The 28,000-nt window shown below is 48.8% G+C and overlaps 1 protein-coding gene across 1 annotated transcript; it reads right to left on the reverse strand.

The window, feature by feature from the left end:
* Nucleotides 1-914: 914 nt before the first annotated feature.
* Nucleotides 915-27,976, reverse strand: LOC133347449 (RNA-binding protein 24-A-like). Its single transcript, XM_061559704.1, has 4 exons — nt 26,468-27,976; nt 22,137-22,260; nt 15,816-15,870; nt 915-3,498 (listed from the first exon to the last, which is right to left on the reverse strand). Exons 1-4 carry the CDS (start codon nt 26,633-26,635, stop codon nt 3,129-3,131), a joined length of 717 nt encoding a protein of 238 aa, XP_061415688.1. The 5' UTR covers nt 26,636-27,976; the 3' UTR covers nt 915-3,128.
* Nucleotides 27,977-28,000: the final 24 nt, after the last annotated feature.

The following is a 28,000-nucleotide window of genomic DNA, read 5'->3' on the forward strand; positions in this document are numbered from 1 at the left end:
TCTCCCGATATATTTTTTCACCTGATGACGATTGCTTGTGTTGCGATCGAAACGTCATATTTTTTTTTATCTACGTGGCTTTACCGAAAGACCCAAAGAATATGAATTCCTGCAGTCACGCAAGCTTTAAGTGAATAATTATTAACATTATACATGTTTTTTTACGATTGCGAACCAAAGGGCTGCAGTAAAGGTGAAGAACCACTGCTCAATAGTATAAGGCCATATTTGATTTTCGCCCTTGGGTTTGCCCACTGGAGCGAGCGGTCGTGAAAACAAATTAAACAGTGCGCATTTAACGACTCATCCATCACGACGCATCACCAGTGCGAATACCGCATCACAGATGCGTTGGCTCGTGTGATTTAGATTCCCTGAAGTGGTGGACCTGGGAATTATTCTAATGTGGTTGGTAGAAAACAACCACGGCGTCCAATGGAGACAAGGGAGCTGGCTACACACGAGTGTGTGCCCACAATTCATGTTTTTCAACGTTGGTTAATGCCTAAAAGAAACCCAGCAAACGCCCAGGATACGTGTACAAAGGACAATGGACACCAGTTTGAACGCGACAGGGAGGAATGAGGATATTTTTAAATTGTTTTGAGACCGAAGACTGGCATCTGGAAAAAAAACCCATCGGATTGCGTACATCTCGGGCAGTTGTCGAGAGCAAAAACGATGGCGTGGAGAGACGGACAGCCTGGAAGTGCGTTCGGTAGACTGCGCGTAACAATGAGAAACGCACCAATGTGGTTGAAGAAGACGTTTTCAGTCGGTGACCTATGGGTTACAGCTGCTGCTGCTAATGAAGCAATCAGTAGGGTGGGAATTCTTAAAATATGGCAGAAAACAGCTCGAAAATGCTTCAATGGACCACACAACTGAACTCCAGCAAAAAATAAACACCACACTTATAGCATGTTCATTATAATTTAATATATATCATGTTTATAGTATACAATGACCCTCCTGAAGTGTATTGCAGTGGTTTGAAAAAAAATGCCATCATAAACAATAATAAAACAGTATAATACTGTCATACCTGATTATTTGTTACACATTCCATCACAATTTGATGAACACATCTTCGTACGCTCCAGGCAGCCCACCATTGTTTCCCCCCGTTGTGCTTATCAACGTACACAACAGGAATTAACAATCAAGCGCTTGAACCGCCTGCAACCAGCGAGTCACAAGTCGGCAAGGACATCTTGGAGTGGCGGCGGGAGGGGTGCCACGACCAGACACGCGGCGACGGCCAGCCAGTACCGGGAAAAATAGAATCATCCGGGCAGACACTCGCGTCACCCCCCAGTGCTGCCAGCAAACTCCACCGATGCCGGTGCTGTATGGTACAACGGAAATCTATACCACCACTCTTGTCGTCATCGGAAGGGTACAAAGCAGAACATGGTCATTTCAGGTTGCGAATTAAATATTTTGAAGAAAGAAAAATTGTCTGCAATTACTCTTTAAAAAATAAACCAACATTTCTCGTTTTTTTTTCCTTTTAGTTTAAAACTGCGGTTAGTGCTCCCGTGGACTTGCGACAGGCCAGATCGTTACTGCACCAAGAGACTCGAGCAATCACATCACCAATTCATTTGAGTTACATTTTTTTTTTAAACGCAGTAGTCACGACACATGTATATACAGAGCAAAACTGTAAACAGCTTCAGAAGTTTAACTATAGGCTTTGGTGACAATTATTTGAAATTAGAAATATGTCCCGTCACATTTTAAATTATGAAAAGACGATTCCAGTTATTTTTTTTTAAATTGCATGTGTACACCGGTAAATAGACTACAGAAAAAAAATAACAAAAAGACAACGTTCTTACTTTGTAAATGTTTTCTTTCTAAAAACTAGAGAATAAGATAGAAAGGATTATCATCAGTGTATTCAGCGCTAAAATAATCTAGCAATGAATGGCATTTATAAATGTAGCTTTGTGTGAAATAATGGTATTAAAAACAATAACATTAATGATAAGCATAGTATTAATAAAGAACCTTTTTGCTTCAAATATTGTGCTCCGAGAGCTTAAATTTCGCGCACGGCAACCGACAATCGAGACTCTCTCTCCCCCAGCGCTCTGCGTAGCCGGCAGACGCATTGTTCGTTCCGTGAATGTAACTGCTGACAAATAAATAACCCCGACGGACGATGCACGCGGTAAGGCACAGTGGACAGAAAACTCTGCCCTCTTCAGAGAACCATTAGAAAACACACGGGGCGGGCCGGGAGCAGGGAACGTTGAGCGTGCCGGTTCACGAATGTAGTGTGAGCGACGATGATGACGACGGGTAACACTTAACGTTGTCTTCCAGTGTATTGTAAAATAGACATTGCCATCCCCTTGATATTGTTTTTTTTAGACAAATATAGTAAAAAGAAAGCCAACAAATAAAGCCAAGCTTTGGTAAATATTCTAAGCAGCAGGAATTAACGTATATGTTCATCATTTGCGATTTTTTTTGTTTTAAATATTTAGACACAGACTATCCTTTTTTTGTATTTTTCCCTTTTCTTCCATTTAAGCAGCCGAGGCTAATAACCCTTAGAGGGCCACAAAATTCAAAATTAATCCATTTTACAGAAGGGCTAAGCTAGTTCATGCTACCCGTATTCAATACACTACAGTGTAAATGGCAAATATATATGTGTCTATACCGTATTACTTTGCTGGCAGATAAATTGGTGGAAATTAATCAAATAACTACTCAAAAAAGTAGGTCAGGCTCACTTTAGGCCCTTCCCCCACCTGACACAGAATTCCATCAACTTGTGCAAAAAATACACCGATTGATGAACAGCAACTACATGTGTTGCCACAATGGGGAGCACGGGATACGCCACCTCACATCGACTACGGCGTCTTCGTGCGAGCCGAAGACGCCGTAGTTGCACGGGACTAAGCTTAGCGTGACCCTGGGGCGGCTCCCACAGCTCAGATTGCCACCACGGCCGTCTGAGAGGCTGCAGTCAGACAGCTCTGGCTGCGGTGCTAAGGGTGGCGCCATAACGGCTTTCGATGGGGCGGGGGGGGAAGAGCGAACGGGCGGGCGAGCGGCGCGGAGCGGGGCAGGCGAGCGAAGATGGGCAACGACGAGAAAGATTTCCGTCACTGCAGCCGGTCGGCATGCAGGGGCGGCGGCTGGAAGTGCGCGAAGGGCGCGATGGCGGGCGTGTGCGGCGCGGCCGGGGGGCTGGCGGCGCCGGCCATGCCGGAGTGGTGCGCGTAGCCGTAGCCGGGCGGCGTCACGTAGCCGGAGGCCGCCGCCGCGGCTGCGGCTGCGGCCGCCGCCGCCGGGTAAGCGTACTGCTCGTAGGCGTTGGCGTACTGCACGTACGCGGCGGCGCCGCCGCCGGCCGCGTGCGCCGCCGCGTAGTCGGCGAGGTACGGCGAGACGGCGGTCGCGTGGCTGGGGCCCTGCAGCAGCAGGCTGCCCGGCTGCATGAGCGCCTGCGGGTAGACGTACTGCGCCGGGATCCTGCACGCACGCGCAAGCACACACGCACGGTTAGACCGGCGCACGGACTAATCGCGTGGTGAACGTGTTCGGTCATACCGTGCATCGCTGCTTACGGCCGGGGCTTTAATGTTAAATTCTGTCAGAGTCGTCATTACCAAAACGTGATTACGGACTCGGAATCTGTCAGGGTCGCCACTCTGCCATCATCCACATGGGAGTCAAAATAATTAGCAGAGCCGAGGTGGGAATTCATCACGGATCCCGCCATGGTAATGTAGAACTTCTACCAATTGCTCAGAGCGAGCAGGGCCGCCCCCCCCCCCCCCCATGCGCATTTGAGCTGCCAAGTAATTTGCGGAACGAACGACGGTGCGTTGACGTCGTGCTTACAGTTTTAACGTAAAAAGGATCTTTTTTTTCTCATCGTTCAAGCGAGGTGTAATCGTTTCAAAAGCTTAAATCTTTTAAAGTAAGGCCAGATTACATGTGCTAAGAAAAGCACACTTTATATACAAAACATTCAATTAAGTTAACACCAAAGTGTTTATCAATGTAGGCGCCGTTGCTGCTGCAACATCGAATCTCGGTTATTTCACTAATTATTTTCAAATTATTCCCCAACGGCAGCAACGCGGCGTTCACGGTATAACCGAAGTGTTCAAAGACACACCGGGGGGGGGGGGGGGGGGGGGGGGGGCACGGAGAGAGAGAGAGAGAGAAAGACCGCCAGTGACCCGAGTGGAGTGCACAGAGCGTCACGGTGCGGGTTATAGGTTGGTGCAAATATTGAAACAAAAATCATCGTGGCACACATTTGTTATCTCATCCAATTAACAGTGTACCTGGCATGACTTGTTTGATACCAATCCGAATTCAAAGTCTCGTGTCATCATGGCACTGGACTGTGCAGTATGCCATTAAATAAATACACCACACCTATAATTTGCATATCAAAACGGCAATCCTCATAATCCATATCAAACACCATGCCACACCGCAAGTCCAACATCAAAATCAAAGTGGACATCCATTATAAAATGATTTATATAAAAACACAAAAACAAAACAAGCCAAACAGCAATGCACACATTTATGGAAATATAAGAATAAAAACAGCAGTGAATATAAAAAGAAAGAGCGCAAAGGGCAGGAAGTACAAAAGATCTGGCGCTAAAAGCCTGCAACGCTCGGAAATTAACTGCTCCAAATAACAGGAATGAAAAATGTTACACATTTAAAAAAATAAATCTAGCATCACTTTGGTCTGCCCAATAGAAAAAGCCTCCTGCCAAATAGCCTTCCGGGTACCAATAAACAATCTTACTTGGTGCATTACTCTGCCCGACTGCCTGCAGATGTGTACATCAATCCCAGACATATCACGAGTGAATAAAATCTGCAACAGTCGTGAGCGAGGATACACGACTGGCATGCCACATGCAGCTCAGAGCAGTCCTGGCGACGTGTGTCACCTCGTAAAAATGGCACGCACAGCAACAACTCGTTATAGATTTGCATTAGCAACGCAGCACTCAAATAAAACATGTGCGGTATTGTGCGTTGTCCAGATGGATGACGGTCCGTTTCATCTCAAAGTAAAAATCCAAAAGCATCTTTGCCTTTCCTGCCGTGGTCGATCAAGCGCGATAAAATAACTACATAAAAAACATGACTGTGACATTGAAGCTATCGCTGTAATATGTTTTTTGTGCGTGTCTACAATTATGCGGCTCAACACAAGCTTCAGTACGCGTCGGGCAAAGTCAGATAAATCACACATCGCCCGGTGCCGATATCAGCCAGGGCTATGCGCAAGGGCACCTCAAAAACATTGGGCTGCCGCCTGTTGACGTAAATCAAAGGGTTGTTTCTGTGAAGGTGTCCCCGCCAAAACTGCGAGGCTGCCCCTTTAAAAAATCCCACTTCCTTGGCAGATAGACGGCATGCACATATACGGCCAGGGACGGCATGCCACCCGGGTTCGGGGCTCACAGTCTATTCTTAACTCCCATCAACGCGGCACGTGACTCCCATTTATATTCAGGCACCCCCCCCCACCTCGCCAACCCCCTTCCCTCGCCCCCACACCCCTTCCAGCGTTGACCGCGCACATTTCCATCCGCACCGAGAAACGCTCCCACGTCCGAATGCGCGGACACTCGGTGTGGTCGAGACGTCGCTCGCAAGTCCGTACGCGGCACAGCGTCGCCACTCGCGATTAGCCCGAACACCCCGACGCTGCCGCCAGGTGGGTGGAACGGCGAACGGCGCGCCGCAGGGCACCGCAAGGCAGAGGTCGCACGTTCGATTCCCCGTGCGGCAGTTCGCCGGCACCGAGGGGCACGTTTCTTAAATCCCACCGCGTCCGTCCACCCAGCAGGATAGCCCAGTTAGTCAGTAGGCTGGTCGCGTGCGATGGGTAAAGTGGGTAATCCCACCTGTTCCAAGCCATTTGGCCAACATGGAAGAGTAGGCCAAAATTGCCTCGAGGGTTTCTCTCGTGGATGCATTTCTGCCAGCAATGGCATGAGCAAGTAATTGCCTTTACGTATGCACGTATGTATTTTGAACTTTTCACACCGTAAGTAGCCAACCATGCTAATCCTAGGACTGGATTGGTGCAAGAAAGCTGCTGTGTCATCAAGATATTGGCTCATCGTGAATCGCAGCGAAGGCATCTCCACGACGGAGCGGGAAGACAGAACGACGCACCAATTCAAATCTCAATGGGGATTCGAGGACAATTTATGATTGAGTTTAATTAAAAGAACTAAACTTTTTATTTTACCAGGTAAGGCCCACGGAGCTACATAGCTCTATTTTCAGAAGCAAACTGAGCACACATGGGATCGAACCCCCAACCTCCTGTAAACCAGGCGAGAGTTAACATCTTGCTACCGTGAACACGAAACCGAGATGACACATTCCTGGACAAGACCCACTAAAAAGTTAACTGCATAAAAACAGGTAAAGGTACAGCCCTGAAATTGATCACTCACACCACTGTTGGCAGAAGGGGAATACCCACACTTTACCTCACCGCACACGATCTGCCAATGGACTGACTGCGGTCAAACATATTTTTTTGCTGGGTCTAAATAAAAAGACAACTCAAATGGTGACTATATAATTAACTAGCCTGCATCCAGAATATAAACTTAGCCACCAACTGTCAAAAATCCATTTAATACAAGTACATTTTCTACCCTGTCAACACTAAACCGTGGCGTAAAAATGCGGCTATTGTTTGTTCAGAAAGCCTGTTGGCTCGACGTGTTGGTGACAGTTTCAATGTGCAGAGCTCCATCACCCACTCGGTTGGGTGTGTGATCAGCTGTTACACGGTTAAACATAGCTCACAGGAGGGCAGACACTCTTGACAGACGGACAGAAAATGCGGCAGCCAGATTACTGCCATCTTATTTTTTGGGGGGCGAAAAAAAACCGCACACAGTTTGTCGCGTCTGTAGTCACAGAAATGTGGTCCTGGCTCATTTATTTTGAGCGGTTTTAATTTATTTACGGCAAACGACAATAAATTATCGGCCTCCTTTGTCACAACGTAGAGACGCGCAAACGCCAATTAATTCTGCCCACGGTATTTGGCATTTCAATGCGACAGCGCCAAACATGCTGCCACAGGCCACTGATTAATGTGGGTTGGTGCGGCTTTTTGTGTAGAACTTTCAAATGACACTTATTATTCCATTGCCCAATCTATTATTTCCCACACCCGGTGGGGGCAGCACCACCGTGACCTCTCATTGATTAAAACAAGCAATTGTTTTGCATACTCATTACTGATATGCACTGTATAAGGCCCTCTCTTTGTTATTACATGAAACTTTTTTTTAAACAGGTAAGGCCCACGAGCTAAATAAGCGCCCTGACCACAAATGATAGCTCATGTGGAAATTGAAAGCAGACAAATACGTTAAAACGCATGTTTGTAAATGTGGGGGGGGGGGGGGGAAACCGGAGGAACCAGATAAAAATCCACGCGATCATGGGGAGGGAGAACACGCAAACTCTAAATATACAGGAATCAGGGTCAGGATCAAACCCAAGACCTCCTGCATACCAGGCGAGTGAGTTAACATCTCACAGCCAATAGCAGATTGACTGCTATGCAGTCAATCGCCTCTCGCCGTGTCCCCTCTCGCACGATTTCCATTCAGAAGCCGAGACGGAGGTGTAATCTCGCGCCGCGCACGTGGTCCATTTATCGGCTGCCCGTCACCGATAGCTGCGAGTGCCCAGACTCCATTCAGACTCTCAGCACCATTTTGGGAGCGAGGGTTTCTCACCGTGGGGAGTGCCACTTGCACCACGGGGCACGTGGCACGCACCTCAAGAGGCTTGAAAGGAGTTGGAGTCCACAGTCAGAGGCGATATGTGCCAATATTCCACTGGAACACTCCGTCCCAAAGCAAAGCAAATGACTGTAATCATGCGCAGCGGTGCTTAAATAATCGTTCCAATGTTAGATGCGTATCATTTGCGCCCACCGGCTATAGATCTATCCGTAGTGAACTCGCACGTATCCGGAATCCATTTGTAAAACTCCCCCAGAAAATGTTTGAGTACGCTTTGTTGATTGTATAATCTTCGAATGTTTTGGCTTTTGTAGTAGTACTCTTCACAGCATGCACGTGCGTGTCTGCGGCATCGGCCCGATTACATCACACAGGCTTGGGTGCTGCTCTGTTCAATTCCCATTCACCGGTCTCCGCAACTGTTGCGTGCAGGACCAACAGCCTAGAAAGGCAGGGTAATAACAGGGAGTAACAGTTCAAACAAACTCCCCCCACCATCAATGTATTTGTTGAACTTAGGTAGCCAACTGCGCTAATAGGAGGGGCAGGGGAAGGACAACTGACTAAAGAGTTTCCTATGGAGCAATGCACGGAGCTCCTGCAGACCAGCTAATCATGTGGCCGTGGTAAGCATCCTATCGGACGCGTCCCATTTGATAACCACGCCACTATTTTTCTTTACTCCCTGAAGCAACGTGCCCTGCGCCCACGGGTGCTCACGTCTCCTAACACTTCAGATGTCACGAGCCCGCATATCTATACATCTCAACCAGCTCAAGCCTTCCATGAAATCACGTGACTTTACGAGTGGAGACCCCCCACGCCGCTCTCCCCGTCCCCTGTGAAAGGAGACGCTGCTCCGTGCGGCTCACTTCTGCTCGCTGCTCCTTCCTTCGCTCTTCTTCCACTCTTCAGGTCTCCTATTCCCAACATCGCAGCCCTGGTCATTCCCTGGCCCCTGTTCCATTCGTTCCTTTCTCTGTCCACACAGCATACCCTTCACTCGACTCCTCTTCCCCAAGTGTGCCACGGCTGAAATGGTTTTGTTCTCTAATCCACGGGTTCCCCCCTTTCGTCTCGCAATGCAATTTCCAAGCGTGCATCTCTCTATTGCATACACAGCCAGAGGTGTGGACTCGAGTCATGTGACTTGGACTCGAGTCAGACTCGAGTCATGAATTTGATGACTTCAGACTCGACTTGGACTTGCATAACAATGACTTTGTCCCACCTCTGAGGTGTGGACTCGAGTCATGTGACTTGGACTCGAGTCAGACTCGAGTCCTGAATTTGATGACTTCAGACTCGACTTGGACTTGCATAACAATGACTTTGTCCCACCTCTGATACACACTATTCCGTTTTTGTTCCGTTGTTTTCACCAATGGACCGCCATTGCAGGCAATACGCACGGATTAAAAATGTTATTCGTTGTAGACAAAAAAAACTAAGACCCCCCCCCCCCCACACTTCCTCGTGAAATCCGTCCCATCTCACTGGCAACCGGCAGAAGCGGGGCTCCCATTGGGAGCGTCGTTGAGCTGAACGAGTTAGGGCCCCCCACCCCCCCCTCCAGAAGACGTCCCAACAAGTCAGCCCCACCAGCAGTGTGATTGTCACTACTTGGCATCTCAATTAGATAAAAAAACAATTATTTCTAAGCTAATTTTAACAGTCTCATTCGTGCCATTTAACGTCGAGTCTCGCTTTGCGCCACGTAAATTTGCGCACACGGTAAATAATTGATTCTTACAAGCAAGGGTCGAGGCGTGCGTTTTGTGTTTCATCGGCATCAAACTACGACAATTAACAAACTCTCCAGGGTTGTACAAACCCCACGGGGTTCACGATATCATTCGCCGGTGGCAGTCCCGTCACACTCTGCACCTCCCCAACGGTACATCGTATGCAACAACAACAAAAAACATTTCACTTAGGAGAGGACTTTACCAAAAAATTGTCACCCATCAGAATTACATTTTGGCACCGAAATTTCCCCCCCCAAAAAATTACTTCCAATACAAAGCAATGGGAGCGAGAATTTTGCGGAGGTCCATTTGACTTGCATTGAACCATTGAACCCCATGGTTACGCATTTCGTTATCCGTCCCTTAAGCCACGTCTATGGCCTCGCAGCTCAACCGGCTCAAGGTAAGCGCAATGGCTGTGGGCCGGCTGGAAATAACGGCCCAGGAATGACCCCAAAAACAACACCAGGAGAGGGGGGGGGGGGGGGGAGTGCTCGTTCCCGGGGCGTGACACGGGCAACACCACGGGGCCCGCGACGACCAGCGATTCATCCGTTCAAATGGAAACCATCACGATCGTGATATGGACATCGAATAATGCATTGGAATAATAGTTAACGATTCATGCAAATGTGCCAATGGAATGTACCAAATTCTACAAACGATAGGAGAAAAACACAAATGATTAGGCGAAAAAATTAGATGAAAATATTTGGTGCTTGAATTCAATCGTGACCCTGTACCGTTTAAGGTCAAAGTGATTTCCCTATTGAAATGAGGATTGAGGCATTGCTTATATCCTGTTTACAGCCCTCAGCGTGGTGGAACAATTCCACATTCCTCTGGTGGGGGAGCAAGTTACTCCATACCACATGATATCTTAGAAGGGTTACGGAGATACAATGTCACATAACGGAGTCTATTCCCTGCAACTAGACAAATACTCTTGGGTTCTTTCGGTAAAGTCACGTAGGTATAAAATAAATCATTTTATACCTACATGACTTTACTGAAAGAACCAAAGAGTATGGATTCCTGCAGTCACGAAAGCTTCAAATCAAGATTGAACTAGACACATGCCAAAGAACAAATGTTCGTGTTTGAACCACGAAATAAGATTACAGCCTGAAAGTCAAATGGGTTCATTCATGGTTAAGGATCGGCCTGGAATGATTTCAACACTCTCGACAAACAATTAACATAAAAAGTTCCCTATCATTGGTGAAGCAGGCAATTTACTTCCCATGTGGTGTGCCACACAATCCAACAGAGAGTGGGCGAGACCCACGACCTATCAGAAAGTACTTTTAAAACCGAACTCAAGTTGTGCACGGACTGCGTGCGGTGGTGGCAGGTCCACAAAAAGGGGTTTTGTCAAGGATGCAATTTTGTTGGGATGGCCACATTTCCTCAACTTTTTGAGTTGGTCATCTAAATGACAAAATGTCCACTCAGTTATTTTAGATCGTTGTCAAGATAAGGCCTACAGCTCTTCGACATGCAATTCACACCATTGTGCGTTTTAAAATCTGATAATAATCCTAACACTATCCTTTATACACGTAGACACCACACACTGTCCAGCAAGTCAAGTCTTTACATAAGCCCTCACTGTTAGCGAACACATTTGGTCTGGATCTGCTGTGTACCACGTTTGGGCTATAATCTACCCGCTTTTAGAACGTTTGTTGGCACGACGAACTAGGACTTGACAGGAATAATGATCGCACATTAACAACTACAAAGTAATACATTCCTTTGTATTTAGCCTGTAGGCGAAGTTTCACGATAAGCATCGACTTGCTGATTGTAAAGGAGCCGAGCGTAATAATCAGTCGGTCTTCTTCCTTGCCGATTTGACTACTGCTCACTTCTGTATCCTGCGGTCAACAATCGCTTGAGAAAGGAAGAGTCGGTTTGGCAAAATGTTGGCATCGGAGCATCGTAACATCACCACAGCGAGATTTACCAGCCAGGCTGCTCGTCACCACTGTGGATTAAACTTTGGCAGTATTTCAAGGATAACGCAGCAAGATAAAAAAAAAACACAAAGCTGCAAATACGTGTTCAGTCACCACCACCATCGAGGGTAGTGGGAGGCACCGGCAAATCAGAAAGAGGTGACAACTGCCCCCCCCCACGCCCTCGTTATTTGATCTTTGGAAGGCCACGCTTAAAATAGGGTCCCCCTTTCTTGTGTAGTAATTTCTGCGTTTCCACGTCTGTTCGGTCACCAGCGATTCGGTCTTTTGAAATGCAAACCATCCACAGTGGTTTTAACAAGAACGATTTGACAAATGGCGTCCGGACGAGCAATGAATGGGGCCCTTCGGTGTGGAGGTGGGGGGGGCGACAGCTGTTGAGCTCCATCACGTGACAGCCCCCCCCTTCTCCCCACCCAACCTCAGCGCCCAACCTCAGCGCACGCGGTCACGCACCGACGCGGTGGCGGCCCACGGTATAAATAATTCACTCTGGGTCCCGACGTCTCCAGCCCTGCTGGGAAATCAGCAGCTGCCTTTGGCATTATGCAGGACAGTATTTATAAAGTCGCACTGGATGGCAACAGTGTCTCTCGCCAGTACGGGTGTGCGAGTGCGTGCACTGCCGCTATACGCTACAAATGCAATTTGCCAGGTCGAGGAAACGATGCGAGGTTTCCACTTTGGTGAGCTTAAGAAATGAATACGACCGCGTTTGGTTTCTGCGGTTGTGCCGTAAAGCCCCCCCCCCCCCCCCGTGTCTCTGGTCGTGCTGCCGTGTTGGTGTTCGGCACGATGTCTGACGTTTCGCTCCACGTGCCAGGAGCTTTTTCAGAAGCTCCCGAAAAACCTCGCACGTAGTGCAGAACACACGTGACACGACCAGAAAACACACTGAGGAGCTTTAGAAGATAAATAATTTGGTTCGACAAGAAATGTAAACAGGGGCGGATCTGTCAGTCACCGAGAGGAAAGGCAGACCTCAATGTGTGCAGGATGACATTCTTCAGGAAGGAGCATGGTTTAGAGTCTTAAATGATGGAGACTAACCCTCTACATCTTCTGAGGATGGCCAGTGGGCCGAAATACTTTCATTTCCTGCCAATATGAAACTGCACAATCGCGTTTTTATATTGTTGCACAATAGCAGCAATCATCCTCCAAGTCATTCTGGTGTTAAGTTCATGACGAGATGTTCATACTTTAGAGTTGAAGGCAACGTAATTTGATATCTACAATTAATATGACAAGGGGCCCAACAGGCAACTGCTTTCAATAAAAGTACTCTAATAGTGTAAGTCTACTGGTTAGTACACGATTAATCAAAACCTTCCAATTTACTGGGTTATCGTTGAAGCAAAATTACGCTTCGTTGGGCCTGACTAGGATGTGAACATAAGTGTCGTTTCAGCTCGAGTCTCTTATGCAGCGAGAGGAAGACTCTCGTAACCGTAATGGAGCCCTGTACTAATGCTCAACGTGGCTTTACACGAAACACTAACAATCGTCAGTGTTTTTTGAGCAATTCCCTTAAACTAGACTATTACATTTTTTGACCAAATAAGGCCCATCGAGCTATATAGCTCTTTTTTTAGAAGAGACCTGGCCACAAATGATAGCTCAACGAAGAGGCTCAGCACGTGGAAATGTATAGCAGCCAAATACACTCAAGATGCACGTTGATTCTAAAAAGGGAGGGAAAACACTGGAGGAACCCAGAGAAATATCCACGTGACCACGGTGAGAGACACGCAAACCAGGCGAAGTAGTTAACAGTGGCACCCCCCCCCCCCCCCATAATACAGGCTGATTACTCGTGCAAACGATAGCACTCTGAAAAACACCAAGCGAACATTCACATAGAAACCCATGAGCAATGGCTCCACGATGGCGAGCGTCTTGTGTCGCTAGGATCGCCACGAGGTTTTTCTTCTTACGGGGGACAACCAGTCTGCACAATCGGTGAACGACGATCGGCAATTTGCTGGAGGGGGGGGGGGGGAATTTGAATCAAACACCTGAGGGAGGCTAAAAAAAAAAATCGCCAAACCGATTGCTCCACTCAAAAAACGTCCACGTTATTCCGCACGTAGCTAACGCCCGCTCCGTCCGGAAAAGGACAAAAAAATTACTTTGACCGGTCATGGAGAGAGGATTGTGGGAGGCGTGGAGGAGAAGAGGGATGGATAATATAAAAAGACAAAAGTTATTGATTTTAAAACACCATGTCACATGCAGTACAGACGTAACCACCGCACACAGAGCGCACGCGCGCACACACACAGTGGCAGTAAATAACTAAGAGAGGCAACACAAATTGGCGGAGAGAATGAGACACCGAACTCACCAAAAGCTACCACACTGCTACGAAAGGCTTTTTTTAAGTTAGTGCACACAAAACGAAAACAAAACACAGATATTAAAAGATAGATATAAGAAGCTATGTAATTTTAAAAAACACCACTTCAAGCTATTTGTACAGCACAGCAAAAAATACAGACCAACATGCAACATACTTTTGGCATTGCCTGAGGACCTCTGTCTAGGCGCCCTACTGTGCAGCTGACTGTAGCTCATCTCAATGCAGAGGCTCTTATCTTATCTCTAAGTGCTGCCTGTTAGGTCGGATAGATGCACACAGAGACACGGACACACGCACACAGACACGCACAGGACACACACGCGCGTGCCAGACCACAGAACATTGCTTCACTTTGGAGACGCGACCCAAAGTGGTCAAAGCGCTTTGTTGAGCAGCAGCACGTGTGGGAAAGAGGCTCAGGATGCTAAACGTCCACCACAGAGAATGCACGTCACGTTCACCAATTATGGCTGCAAGCACCGAGGCATGCAGGCATTTGCCCCCCCCGCACCCCCCCTTTCAGAAGCCGGTCTTTACACGAGTCTGTAATCTGGCTTAGCGAGGGTACTGTACACGATGCGCGTGCAACAGGGCGGCAGTGGCGGCGTAGAAGAGCGCTCCAGCCACAAGTAGGTCACGAGTTGAAATTAAATCCTGGATCGACAGTCCAGGGCCCCATCATCCCTCCGGAGGCAGGGAGACAAAATCGGGTACCGGGTAGTGGGAAGTTGATTGTTGTCTTACAAAAAGATTGGCTTCTTGCCATGGAAATGTGGAATTTCCACCGCTTACTAAGCGACGGCAAATGGAGCGTGCAGCCGGAAGGTGCACTTTTGATTCTTACAGCGAAGCATGGCACGAGAGACAAAAATAAATACACTTGTGTCCACTCGTCAACAACATGGTGGGGCGTGGACGTCAATTTTCTTTCAACTTGACGGGTTCAGGAGCAATTTCAGAAACCGATTCACTCGGCGATTTTCCTCATTGTTGGAGACGTTTTTATCAAAAATAGAACCAACGCGACAAGCGAGCGCACTTGACGAGGGCCATGCGGCTGGGAGAGGCCGCAGCTCGCCGTGGATGACTCGCTCGCGAGGGGACGGCCTCGGGCCCCGGGGGGGGGTTCGAGCTCCCCGGGGGGGGGGGTTCGAGCTCCCCGGGGCAACGATCGTCATCGTGATGATGGTGGGTCGCCATTCCAGCCACTCCAATTTCGCCATCTTCACTCCTCTCTCTGCGGATTCCCTCTAAGTGCTCGACTTTGGGATTGCCTCCCATTGTCTCTTCTCCCAAGTTCTTATAACCCTCGGTAATTTAGTTTTTGTAGACACGTCAACTTGTGCCGTTTGCTGCTGGCCACACTTGCCATTTTTGGGCCTTTGTGCATGTACTCAGCAAATCCTGACGTAAACAATCACCACGGGGCCTAAGAGGCATGCAATCGGGCCTTGAGGGCCAGCGTGTCAAATCCTGTCGTGACGTTTAGCATCCGAAACCTCCTTGCAAAAAAATTGTAAAATCGTAGGCCGTGGAACTTTCCATTAAATAAAACTCATCGTTTTATACGTACATAAAAACACATATTTTAGGCAATTTTAAAAACACAAAACTAAATTTTGCACCTGCAGACAATTGTAATGACGGTTTGCAAATATATTTATTGGCAACAACGTAAGGAAATGCTGCGGAGGGCCGACAGCACCGGTAGAAATTTGATCTTACACAAACGTTAAACAACTCCGTGTGTGCGCAAGCTGTTGGGAGAACACGGGCTCATTCGCGAAGGGACATTTAACGTCCGGTGGGGGCTACAAAATGAATACGAGGAAAGCACAGGGTTCATAGACAGCTGGGCCGCACTCTGCATTCTCTTTACAGCTGTACAACGAAGCCGGCGTCGGGCGTCGTACATGTGCACGCTTACCCATACGGTCTTTGAATAAACGTCGGCTGAATTTGCTGAACACCAAACGCAAAGCCTGCAACGAAAAAAAGACACAAAAACGCATGAAGCACGGCTGTCGCACATTTTCTCCACATCGATATTCATTCAACCTCTCACCTTATCATTCTACAGCACTGCAGTGGCAAAGGTGCAGCCCTGGAAGTGCCTGATCACGCCACTGCTGGCAGAAGCGCCTCCCCTCGTAGACCGAGGGTCTTGCAGGAGTGCCCACATTTCACCCCTACCAAACACAACCCTTCCATGGAGAACCCAGCGATGTTTCTAGGTGAACAGGGAGGGTGGGGGTGGGGGATATTGAAGAAACCTGCCCCATTATCTCAACTTCTGCGTCTGCCAGGAGACGAAGCCAGCCACCTCTGGATTTCAAGCCCATTTTGCTAACCAATCCACCACAGCACCATGCACGCGTACACGTATGCACACATGTGCATACGCGTACATTAGAGATTCAGACTGTTGGGAAAGGTACAGCTCGCGAGCCCCAAAAACACTTGCACGCATACATAATTGTTGCCCATCTCTAGTAAATTCTCCTCCACAAAATCCACAGACCACTCCAATTACAGGTTTCCAGTACTGCCACCACCACCATCATTAATAATAAACACTCCCAAGTGTAATAACGAGGCCGGGACCTCTCCCACAAAGACTGCCTGTGTGGTGGTGGTGGCGTGGGTGTGCGAGCGCTCACTCAGGGATCACAAGAGTTGAGCCTTCCAATTCAGAGCGGCGGCGAAAGCCAAACAAAAGCAAATTGGGCCGGGACGGGCGGGCTGCCAGCTGTTGCCTGCGAGGCACTCGACGGTTCAGGCACCGCACGCTACAACAGTGGACGCACACGGATGACGCGGCTGGGAAACATCTGCGGTTGTAGCCCTCAACACACAAGTGAAAAGCTTTCGAGCTTAAACCCCAGAGCGGTGTCCAACTCGGCGTTCCAAATTCATCAGAGGCAATGTCGACGCCGGCAGAATGTCCCCGGAGCGATACTGGCTCCACGGTATTAGGAAAGTGGGACATTGCTCATTTTCAGATTGTTGTACTGGATGACTTTGTTCAAGCGTCTACAACACGTGCGACCTTCGCAAGCCCGCATTGACCAGAGTGGTGAAGTACGGTCAAACAACCCCCACGGCGTGCGGAAGCCCCCCCCCCCCCCCCGCATCCAACAGTAGATTGAATATGCGCATGTTTGTTTCAGCAGGGGAATACTCTTAAGTGGCTACAGATGGCAGTACAATGACGGATTCTTGAATCTATCTTTGCGGCATTTTCAGCATTTCACCCTCAAGCTTGGGTTTTTTCAGAGTACTCTGGACTCCTCCGACATGCCAAATGCGTATTCATGGGATTGGAAAACACCCGAATACAGGAACATTCTGAGGAGGAGGCTCAATACTCGGCGAGACTTTCCTGGGTAAAAGGACACGAACACATTGAATAATGCCGATATTCCCGACCTCGTGGAGAAGCAGCAGAATATCAACGATGGATCAGACCGTGCGGCACCACCGTCGTGTCAAAACAGCCGTTGCACAATGGGGGCGTACAGTGGATGCGTTCTGGTGGGCACAGCACCGTCGCCACACTGTAACCAGCGGTTCACAAACTATCCTCGCGCCGCTCACGACGCACCGGGTTCAGCTATCAGAAATCATTTCTCCCGTCCACAACAGACGCTTCGAACTGCGCGTGTGGGAGAATCGAGCCATTTCGAATGACAGGAACAATGAGTAAAAGGGGACGCAATGGTTTTATATTTTGGTTAAATGGGATCAAAATAAAGAACTGAAAATGGGAGAAAATGCAAGTGAGAGAGCATAAAATGAAAAAAAAAATCGTATTAATTGCCGAATAGAACGGTGATCCTGAACGGTGCGTGACAGGTCATGGAATAACCAGAGGAAGGGGGAGCAGATTAATTAGCGGTGGGGCGTTTGTGGCCGTCATTGCAGAAGTTCGCGGTTCGGACCCACAACCTCCCCGGTTACTACTGCGAGTGTACGAACCGCAAATACCACGCGCTGTATGCGTCACAGTGAGCGTTAAAGATCCGTGACGTTATTCAAATTTTCTACATTTGACAAAAGAAAACACTACACGCTGCACTGCAGCACCCTCTTGGAGTCTTGAGACACGTCCGGAGGCTATCCCGAGTAAATAAATGTAGTCTTAAAATAATAATAATAATAATTACGTGGCTACAATTTATCGCGCAGGTGGCTAATGAGTGCTACACCGCAACGGCCGGCGAGGAGCTCCACGCACTTGGAGACGAAACCATTCAACAGCAGGGGTCACCTCTGAAGACAAATCGTCTCTTAGAAGGAGTGAGCAAAGATTACTACGCCACCCACAAGCGCGCAGTTGCATGCTAAGCGCATGGCACTGCTAGCTAGCCATCCCATTGCTCAGTCACAGCAGGCTTGTTAGAACACAGCGTGTTAACAGCAGGCGTATGGAATTCTGAAACAGCTGCTGTATTACAAGTCAAAGTGGTCACCGCTTGTGCTCATTCCACGGCCTGTGGTGAAAATTCCACATTTCTCTGGTGAGGACGAGTTCACCACTGTTCACTACCCCTCCACAACGCGGTGGCTCAGCATCGCGGTAATACACGGGCGGACTAAGAAGACTCAACACGGCCGATCGCTACCGTGGCCGTCCTGACGCTGCCTGGGGGAGTAACAACGGTGACGGCGATGCGGGTCCCGTCCACATTGCAACAGTAGGCCACAGCGTGTGTGCACGTCAGGTGCCCCCCATTTGCCAAATTCGAAATCTGCACTGCAGACGACTCAATTGGGATTATAGGCGACAATCGTCGCCCGCCTACTCGCAGACTTATGCCACCAGGTCCGCCTTGAAAATAGGACTATCCTGGTCTCCGCTGTTCTCGCCTCGTTAAACCGTACAACTTGAAACTAGAGATTTGTTGCTCCAGTTCGAAACATGTTCTTGCATTTGCCTTTGCTGAAATTCATCCACGAAAATGTGTGGCTGCTGTTAGTGTTGCACGAGACTTGGGGTTAATCATTTATTAACATTCTCTGTAGTAGAGCCATTAAAGTTATAGAAAATTTATGATAATGTTATGCAGCCTACAGTATCTCACGGCACAATTGTATTCATTATACCGTTTAGAAACCCACATTGTAATTGCAGCTGTGGAAATCCGTGATAATGATGCCGTTTTAAAATACATGGCCTAGTTTTTGTTATTTTCTAACACACACGTTGTATTGTGAACGGATATACAATTTTCAGACAGCCTTTCAGAGCAAGTCAAGCAATGCCGTTAACTCCCTAATTTTAAAAGTATAAATGTGTTGTTATTGCATTTTCGCCACACAAGTTACGCTAAATCCTGTATATTTTTTCAACAATCACTTTATTTCCCTTCCGAATTGCTTAAAGTCGAAATATCATGCTGCTCCGAAACCCAAAACGGTCCTTGTGCCCATTGGTGGGTGGCCCAAAGCCAGGTGGGGGAAATTCCACATTTCTAGGACGGAAACCAGTCTGTCCAAAGCACACTCATTGTAAACCTTCACCGTGTGGTACTCGTTTTAAAATCGACTGACCCCACGGCGATAATGGGCTGACTGGGCTGTGGGAGATTAAAAGGTAATTTGTTGTAAGCAAGGCACATCATGCAGTACAGCATGAGGTTACTTTGTAAAACACTTCACCCTGTCCTCACGTTCTGCCCTCTCTCTCACACTTGCAGTTTCCCTCTTTATTCCTCTGTAATCCTCCCTCCGAGATGGTTTTGTTTCACCTACACGGTCTTTTATACAGCGGGGACTCCGCACAACTACACACGACGGCCGTCAACACTGCATTTGAGTGCCGACAACATATACAAAGCAAGCTGACAAACAGTGTTAAAACAAAAACTCACAAGCACATCGGCCCACGATTCCATAATGTGTATATCAAAAAGACAAAGACGCCCCCCCCCCCCACCCATATAACCTTAACAAATTGTTGGGGCAAGTTCTGTTAGCGAGCAGCACCTATGAAGGCCGGCACGACACACGAGAGGGCGGGTGGCCAACACCACACCAGTGGCGATGTTGACACACCGCACCAGGTACTCATTTGGGGGGGGGGGGGGGGTGGGGGAGTCGACCTAGGGGAGACCCAGATCGCCAGGTTTATCGCGCAGCGCGCTAACCACTACTCCCCACACGGTATCTATTACACACTCACAGACGTGCACAAACTGTACATAATCAATACACAACCTGCTAATTAAAACGCCATCAATATGGTAACCCTTTGCGGCTAATGGACGGTAGGAATTTAGTTAAATGTTTGGTGAAATGATCATCTTGGAAGGAGTCGTATGGGGTGTAGGAATAATGGACGGTTGTAACTATTCAACCGTCGGTCGCACGCACACAAATTGTTTATGAAAAAAGTCTGATAAACATTGATGAGAGTAAACCGATTCTAACAATTTCTACGAATTGAGAAACTCGGCCAGAAAAGTGGATGCAGGTTGGAAACACAGAAAAATACACGCAAAATGTAACGTGATTTGCAAAGCATGATGGGGGATCCAATCCAATGGTTACAACCACCACACCTTTTGGTGTCTAAAATTATCTTGTGCCGCAGCATTACTCTGCCATCGGTGAGCTTCACCGATGTTAAATCAAAAGGTATCCCTGAACCAAACTAACCCTCACTGCTTCCAAGATTAGTAATAGCTACAACTCAAGTGTTTTAAATGCATAAATAGCAATTCATCTACTAACATCTATCTATTAAAATAGATAGATGTTAATGCATGTAAGAAACCATTTTTTTTAATTTGCGCAAATAGCATTCCAATTGCTCGTGTTGCGATTAGCAAAATGCAGTAAACAAAACCTGTACGGACAAGACACCAATTTGAGAAACAATATGATCGGCATGGTTAAAAATTGACAGAAATACGCAATTTATGAATCACATTGCAACTCTACAATGTGACAATTTATCAACCCTCTGGGGTAGGGGGTGGCGAGTCATTACATGCTCAATCGGAACAAAACACACACACGGCACACACACGCACGTGTCATGAAGCAGCCTTGTCCCTATGAATGTAAATGAAGTAGTGTCACTGGTTAAAATTTGCATTAACACACGAGAACCAAGTGCCAACACTCGCAGTTCAATGTAGTGGGGATCAGAACAACACAACACAGCTCAAAGACAAAGACCACCCCCCCTCCCCCATATAGCCTCAACAGGCTGTTTGGAGGCAAGTGCTGCTGTTAGCAAGCACCTGTTAAGGCCGGCATGGCACACGAGAGTGTGGGTGGCAAGCAACGTGCCCTGCCGCTTTTGTTTCCCCAGAGTTGAGGTTTTACACACCATCAAAGGTACTCAATTTGAGACCGAGTCGAGCTAGCAGAGATCCGGGACCGGTTCGGATACTCATCACCGATGTTAGCCGTGAGCTAGAAGCGAACTCGGGTGGCTGGAGTCGCAGCGCAGTGCGCCAACCACTGTGCCACCGCTCTTAGCTGGCGCTCACTCCAGCGTGCCATCACGCGTGGCTCCATCATTGCGATGTAACACCAATTTATTTATTGATCACAACCCATTTATTGATCACAATCGTAAGGGAAACGAAAACAGAGCCAGACAAGCGGCGCGGTCGCCGCATGGGGCTTCCGCAATGCTGAAGACGAGCACATCTGTGGTAAAGAGCTTCATAGCTCATAGGATTCCTCCAGTCTTAATACAAATTCTGATTGAGGGACCGCCGCGGTACAGAGTACCATCCTGCGCGCTCGTAGCCAGAGCGTCACCACGGCTACGATGGCGTCTGTGCCATTTGTTTTACGTGCGGGGGATGCCGATCGCGATTCTCGCGTGGTTGCACCTCGTTGTCCCTACCCTGCCCGTAGTCCAGCGCTGAGGAGGCAGCAGCAGCAGCGAGGGTTGGCGAGTCGCCGCATACGAATGTTGTCAAAAACTCCCTTCACGTGGGCGTCGAGGTGGTGACATACCCTGGCTCGCCAGAAGGCAGTATAGTAAATGGGACTAATCGCCATCCGTTTCCATCTGTATGGGGATAGAGTGCTGCCCCCTCCCCTGTATGCAGGTGGGTTTTGTCCGGGTGCGCGGTTTCCTCCCACATGTATAAACGCTCACTACACGAGCTGACAAACATCTTAAAAGAAAAACCCAATGCAGGATACTGCTGAAAGAGCGTACTAGGACTCAACGTAGCCTTCCTGGATACATTAGTAAAATTGTTATTTTCATTATTAGTACCTGGCTGGATGACCCTGGGCTTGGCCCCGATGTAGGCCAGGTTCACGTTGGCTTTGCGTCCGTCGATGATGGGGTTGGGGTCTTTACACGCGCGCTCTGCCGACGCCCTGTCTGCCATGGTTACCTGTCGCACGCAACAACACAAACCACGCGCGGCCGCACGCGCACACACGCCGATGACACCCCGCACGCAGCCACGCTCGTGCCGCAGCGCCGACCGCTCATTGTAACCCGGGCACAAAGGTCTAGAAGGCCAAGCGGCCAACAACAAACGGGTTTGCTGTCTAGCGTCCGATTTATAAGAATTTGGGAATGGAGTGTAATGTGTTCTGCTGGATGGAGCTCTTCATCGATGAAGCTTATTAAGCATCCATTGACAAATATGATTTAAAAAAATAACTCGCACAGACACTCAACTAGTGCGTATTATATCTACACATTTGTTTAGGTTTCTTTTTTTAAACTGGATGGATTTGAGTTTGTATTGTGAAGTGCTCTGGGATACCCAACATGAACAGCAGCGCTATAAAAGCGCATCTGCTACCCGAGCAGAGACAGCAGCGTTGAGATGTGGTTACATTTAGACACTTCACACATTCAATTTGCAGTATCTACAGTTGATACATCGCAGGACTCTTTACATAACAAACCATTGCAGCCAAAAACAGGACTCGCGACGATGATCCCCGTGGGGTAACATGAAAACATGATTTACACATCATTTACCCATGGCTCCCCACCAACTTTGCAAATCATCTATTGGCCAATGTGCCCACTGTTCCACATGACGATGCGTGAAGTTAACAGCTCTGTAAATTGGAGCCACCCGACTACGACACCGGGATATCATGGAACTTGTCAGACTGGTTATCAAATGCGAAACGTTCGCTTGCAAGCGGCAGGGAAAGATCACCCACCCCCTCACCCCAAACATTCGTTTGGTTCCGACAAATATGGCTTCAGCGGGCAACGCAACAACCCACCACCACAGAGCCTTGCTGCCGAGGCGGTGGCCAGGAGACGCGCACAGGCTGCCCTTGTGCCAGTGGGTTGCCATCCTGCCGCGGGGCCAGACCTGCGGCCACATCCTAATTGGCCAGGCACGTGTGGACGCACCTGGGAGGCCAGGTGGCAGCGGCACCTCGAGCCATTTAGACTTTACCCTCGCCCGCCGCCTCGCCCCACAGGCCAGACGAGGCCACCGGGCTCTCTGCATTATTTATACGCAATTTACAGCTCGACCCGAGAATCCACACACCGTTGCCTACACACCCCCCCAACCTCCACCTCGTTCCTCCTTCCTCGCGACAGCTGCAGGCAGAGTGTGTGTGTGTTTTTGTAAAGCACACACACACACACCTGTTTATACACTTTCGAGCTGCGGTGCGCGCGGCGTTACACAATGCGTGTCGTGTACAGCGCAGCAGCAGCCCCCATTAATCCCCCGTGTTGCTGATGGTGGCACACGAGCAGCATCGTGCACGCAGCTGACGCGCCCCACAAACAATAACCCCCCCCACCGCTCCATAGCTGGAGTCGCGTGCTAATCATATTTAAAAAAAGCCTGACCTTCAAAATAATACAAATTCTCATATGACTTCCACCGATATGGTGTGTTGCTAAACAGGCGGTATAATACGGTCTCTTTCACATTTGTATATATGAAAGCTTAATGCATTTGTCAATAGCAAAAGAATAAAAGCCTCGCACAACTTTAATCGCCCCACTACAAACTGGCTGATTGTTGTAGACTGATGAAACAACAATTGTAACAACTGAGAAGCAAGACCTCGGATGAGTTGATGGCATCATGGGCTCTGGCCTGGTTACAAGTGAAGGAGTTGAGCCAGGGATCAGATGACATTTAGCAGTGACAATGTCCAATATTCTGTCATGCGTGGTCGATTTTAGAAGTCCAGGTTTACAGCTTTGCGTGGTGACGCACGCCTGCAGTTCAGCACTTTGGAGTAAGGGTTGATGGATTGCACCGAGATTTATGATGTTTACGAAACACCACCCCACCAGCAGGTTCGAGAAACATCCTGCATAAAGACAGTACAGCAAGTATGTTGTTCCTGACCTACGTGTGAATATTGAGTACACTAATCTCGTATGCCCAATGCAATTCACTGCTGGATGAGGGGCTCCCTTGCACCATGTACACCACGAGTTACTTCACGCTGGTCAATTAATGTGGGATCACAGACATGTACAGTCCAACAATGGATTTTTGGCTGCGCTGCCCACTGGATATCCCTGCAAGCCCTAGCCAGGCTCAGCCTGCTTCGCTTACGAGATGTAATACATCCCCCGGGTGATTTTGGTCACAGGAAATGTGTAAGTTAATATGGCATGGCGAAATGTCCCACTTTAAAAACCATGACGTTCGAGTGGATATACACAGAAATACACAGAGTAGTTGTGTGTGTGGTGTGCTTGCGAAGAGCGTCGTCTGGTCATGCTAATCCCGGTAACTTTGTAGGAAAGATGAGAATTCGGGTTTTGTTTTTAGATCTCATTCAGAGGCTCCCAGCCCCCCTCAACCCTCGTTCTAGGAGCTCTCTCCTCAGCAGCCGACACATCAATGGCCACAAACAACAACAGCAGCAGCAGTTTAGTCGCAGCCGTAACAGTTGGGCCCACCTAAGAGCTTTAGTAGCGAGAGCAACAGCTGGTATAAGCAGCGTCATCAGTAAGCGTGTGCTATATATAACAAGCAGTAACAGTTGTTATAAGGATAGAGCAGTCCCTGCCATAGTGACGTGGAATTGTCGCAACTGGCAGAGAACGGGAGATGAGTGCCAATGCCTTGACGTCTCCTTTGAGCAGGAACTCGCTTTTAGAAGCAGGAGTACAAGCGGGGAGATGCACAGTAAGAGCAGCAAGTGCAAGGGCAGCAGCAGCAGGTGAAGTAAAATCAGAAAGGGCAGCAGCAGCACCAGCAGGAGGGACCACAGTGTTGACTCGGTAAAGGATCAGCAGCAGTAAGGGCAAGTGACATGGGTAACAGCAGCATCGGTAGCAAGTTTGGAGTAGAAATGGCACCAATATCAACAAGGGCAGCAGTCATAAGAGCAGCAAGGTACGCATGAGTAAGAGCACTAACAGCTAGCTATACCATCAGCAAGATCAGCAATAAAAGCAGTAACATCAGAAGGAGCAGCAACAGTAAGAAGGGCAGTTCTCGTAGTAAATGTATGGATATCAGCAGCAACACAACACTGGCATCAGTCACAGCAGCAGAAACCCGAGCATCAGCACCATCAGCGGAAAGAGCAGCCGCATCATCATCAGTAGCTACATCGGAAAGACAAAAAGCAACTTCATCATCACCAACATCAGCAGCAGCATCATCATCAGTAGCTACATCGGAAAGACAAAAAGCAACTTCATCATCACCAACATTAGCAGCAGCAGCATCATCATCATTAGCGCTACCATCACGAGCGAGTTTATTAACCTGGATCTGTGGGACTGCCTGCAATGAATGATGTCCTGGCCTCTATAAGTAACATTACACTATGTAACACGATGTAACACGATGTTTGTTCCTGGGTATTATGTGTTATGTTTTAATTGCTTATGCCTCAAGTATAGAAAATGGCTATTATTCCCCACAAACTTTGCTTTTGTGACCAGGAATTTACGTGAAGGAATTACACAAATGCACACCACGTTTCTCATTGAAAATAGGCACATTTCTAAATCTCACTGTCCTGGTCACAAAAGCAAAGTTTGTGGGGAATAATAGCCAGTTTATGTACTTGAGGCATAAGCAATTGCAAAATAACACTTACTACCCAGGAACAAAAATATGTTTTCGTTACACAGTGAATAATCATTATCTTAATCAGCAGCAGGGCTATCATCATCAGCAGCTACTTGCAAATCCGTATTGCAGGCACCCCCCCGCCTGTCCGTCCGTGATTAATAACACCCGGAACTTTCATCACCACCACCAACCACCATCAATCATCATCAGCAGCAACAAGATCAATATGGTACTAGTATTGGTAAGCGCCATTCTATGCATCATTAACAGCAGCAACAGTAACACTAACAACCTCACCACCACCACAATCACCACGATCCATCACCACCACAATCACAGGCATGATCACAATCATCAGCAGCATCACCACTTACAAATACCGTACACATCTACAATTGGTAACACCAGAAAGTTCACCGACAGTAGCACAATAACCTCACCACCATCACCATCACCACCATGACCACCACCACCATCACCACTACCACCACGGCCATCACCACGACCACCATCACCACGACCACCATCACCACGACCATCACCACCACGAGGGACTTACGAATCCGTATCCCCGGGACTTTCCCGACTGCCGGTCCGTGATGACCACGGCCTCGTCGATGTCCCCGAACGCCTCGAAGAAGGCGCGCAGGGACGCGTCCGTGGTGTGGTAGGGCAGCCCGCCCACGAAGATCTTGGTGAAGGTGGTGTCCTTCTGCATGCTGAGCATGGCCTGCAGCCCCCCTCCTGCTCCTGCCTGCACACCGAGAGCTCCCAGCACGGCACTCGCCCCTCTTTGTCTCTCCTGCTGCCGCCGCTCTGTCCCCTCTCTCCGTGCGCCTCCCACCTGCTGCTCCCCGCGTCTCCCACCACCACAACCACCGGCGTCGTCGTTGTTGTTGTTTGTTTAATTGCCGTCCCTGCTGCTGCTGCTGCCGCCTGCCCGCTACGAGGAGTGGCCTAGGCCCCCACACCTGTCAGAGTCCCTCTGCCCGCCCGCCCGACAGACTCGTCGTTATCGTTGTTGTTGTTGCGTCTCAGGGGGTCCGTCTCGCCCTGGCGCCTTGTCTCTGCAGCTCTACGGTGGTGGTGGTGGTAGTGGTGGTGCCTGTCCGAGTGTGTGGTAGTGGTGTCTGAGTGTGTGGTGGTAGTGGTGGTGATGGTGGTGGTGTCGCTGTTTAAATCTCTTTCGTTTGGTGTCCGAATGTGCCCCAAGCGTCTGTCTCTCTCAGGGTGTCTCTCTGTGTCGTCGTTGTGTCCCAGGGTCTCCGTCTGTCTCTCTCAGGGTGTCTCTCTGTGTCGTCGTTGTGTCCCAGGGTCTCCGTCTGTCTCTCTCAGGGTGTCTCTCTGTATTGTGGTCTGCCCGTCTTAGGTGTCCGTGTTACTCGGTCACTCTCTGTGTCTCGCCGTCTATAAAGCTCGAGATCTCAAAGGTCCAGTGTCCGTGTATGCGTCTTCGTCGATCTCAATGTACCCAGTGTCCTAGTGAATCAGAGTGCATGTATCTCACTATCAATGTCTATATATCTTCACCTCTCTGTACGCCACACAATCTCTATTCGTGTAGATCTCAGTGTCTCTGCGTGCCTCTGTACCTCAACGTATCATCACGAGTCTCTACGTCTCTCGCTCGGTCTATCTCTATCTGTGTCTGTGTGTGTCTCTGTCTCTCTCTGTCTCTATCTGTGTGTCTCTCTCTCTGTGTCTCTCTCTCTCTCTCTGTGTCTCTATCTGTGTCTCTCTCTCTCTCTGTCTCTATCTGTGTCTCTCTCTCTCTCTGTGTCTCTATCTGTGTCTCTCTCTACGTCTCTCCGTGTCAGTTGTTGCCCCGAGCACGTGGCCGACTCGCTGCCTGCGCCGATCGGAGCCGCGTTCAGTGCGCGCGGCTCAGTCTCTTTCTCTCTCTCCCACCTGCCCTCTCGCCCCTCTCTGCCCCTCGCTGCTCTTCGCCGTCCTGCCTGCCCTGGCTGCCCTGGCTGCCCTCTCCGTCGCTACCACCGCCGCCGCTGCTGCTGCTGCTACCGCCGCCGCTGACTCCCTGCCCGGCTCCTCTGTCTCTGCGCGTCGCCTCGGCCCCGGTTTCGCGCGAGGCTTG

The sequence above is a fragment of the Lethenteron reissneri genome, chromosome 26, assembly GCF_015708825.2.
Source record: "Lethenteron reissneri isolate LAM-NWPU_2019-01 chromosome 26, ASM1570882v1, whole genome shotgun sequence".
NCBI classification, from domain to species: domain Eukaryota; kingdom Metazoa; phylum Chordata; class Hyperoartia; order Petromyzontiformes; family Petromyzontidae; genus Lethenteron; species Lethenteron reissneri.

Excerpts from the sequence above, each read along its gene's own strand:
- LOC133347449 (XM_061559704.1), bottom strand. The coding sequence starts at position 26,635 with ATGCTCAGCATGCAGAAGGACACCACCTTCACCAAGATCTTCGTGGGC. Across the intron at positions 22,261-26,467 it reads AGTCCCGGGGATACGGATTC|GTAACCATGGCAGACAGGGC; the intron begins GTAAGTCCCTCG and ends TGCGTGCGACAG. Across the intron at positions 3,499-15,815 it reads TTTATTCAAAGACCGTATGG|GATCCCGGCGCAGTACGTCT; the intron begins GTAAGCGTGCAC and ends GCGTGCGTGCAG.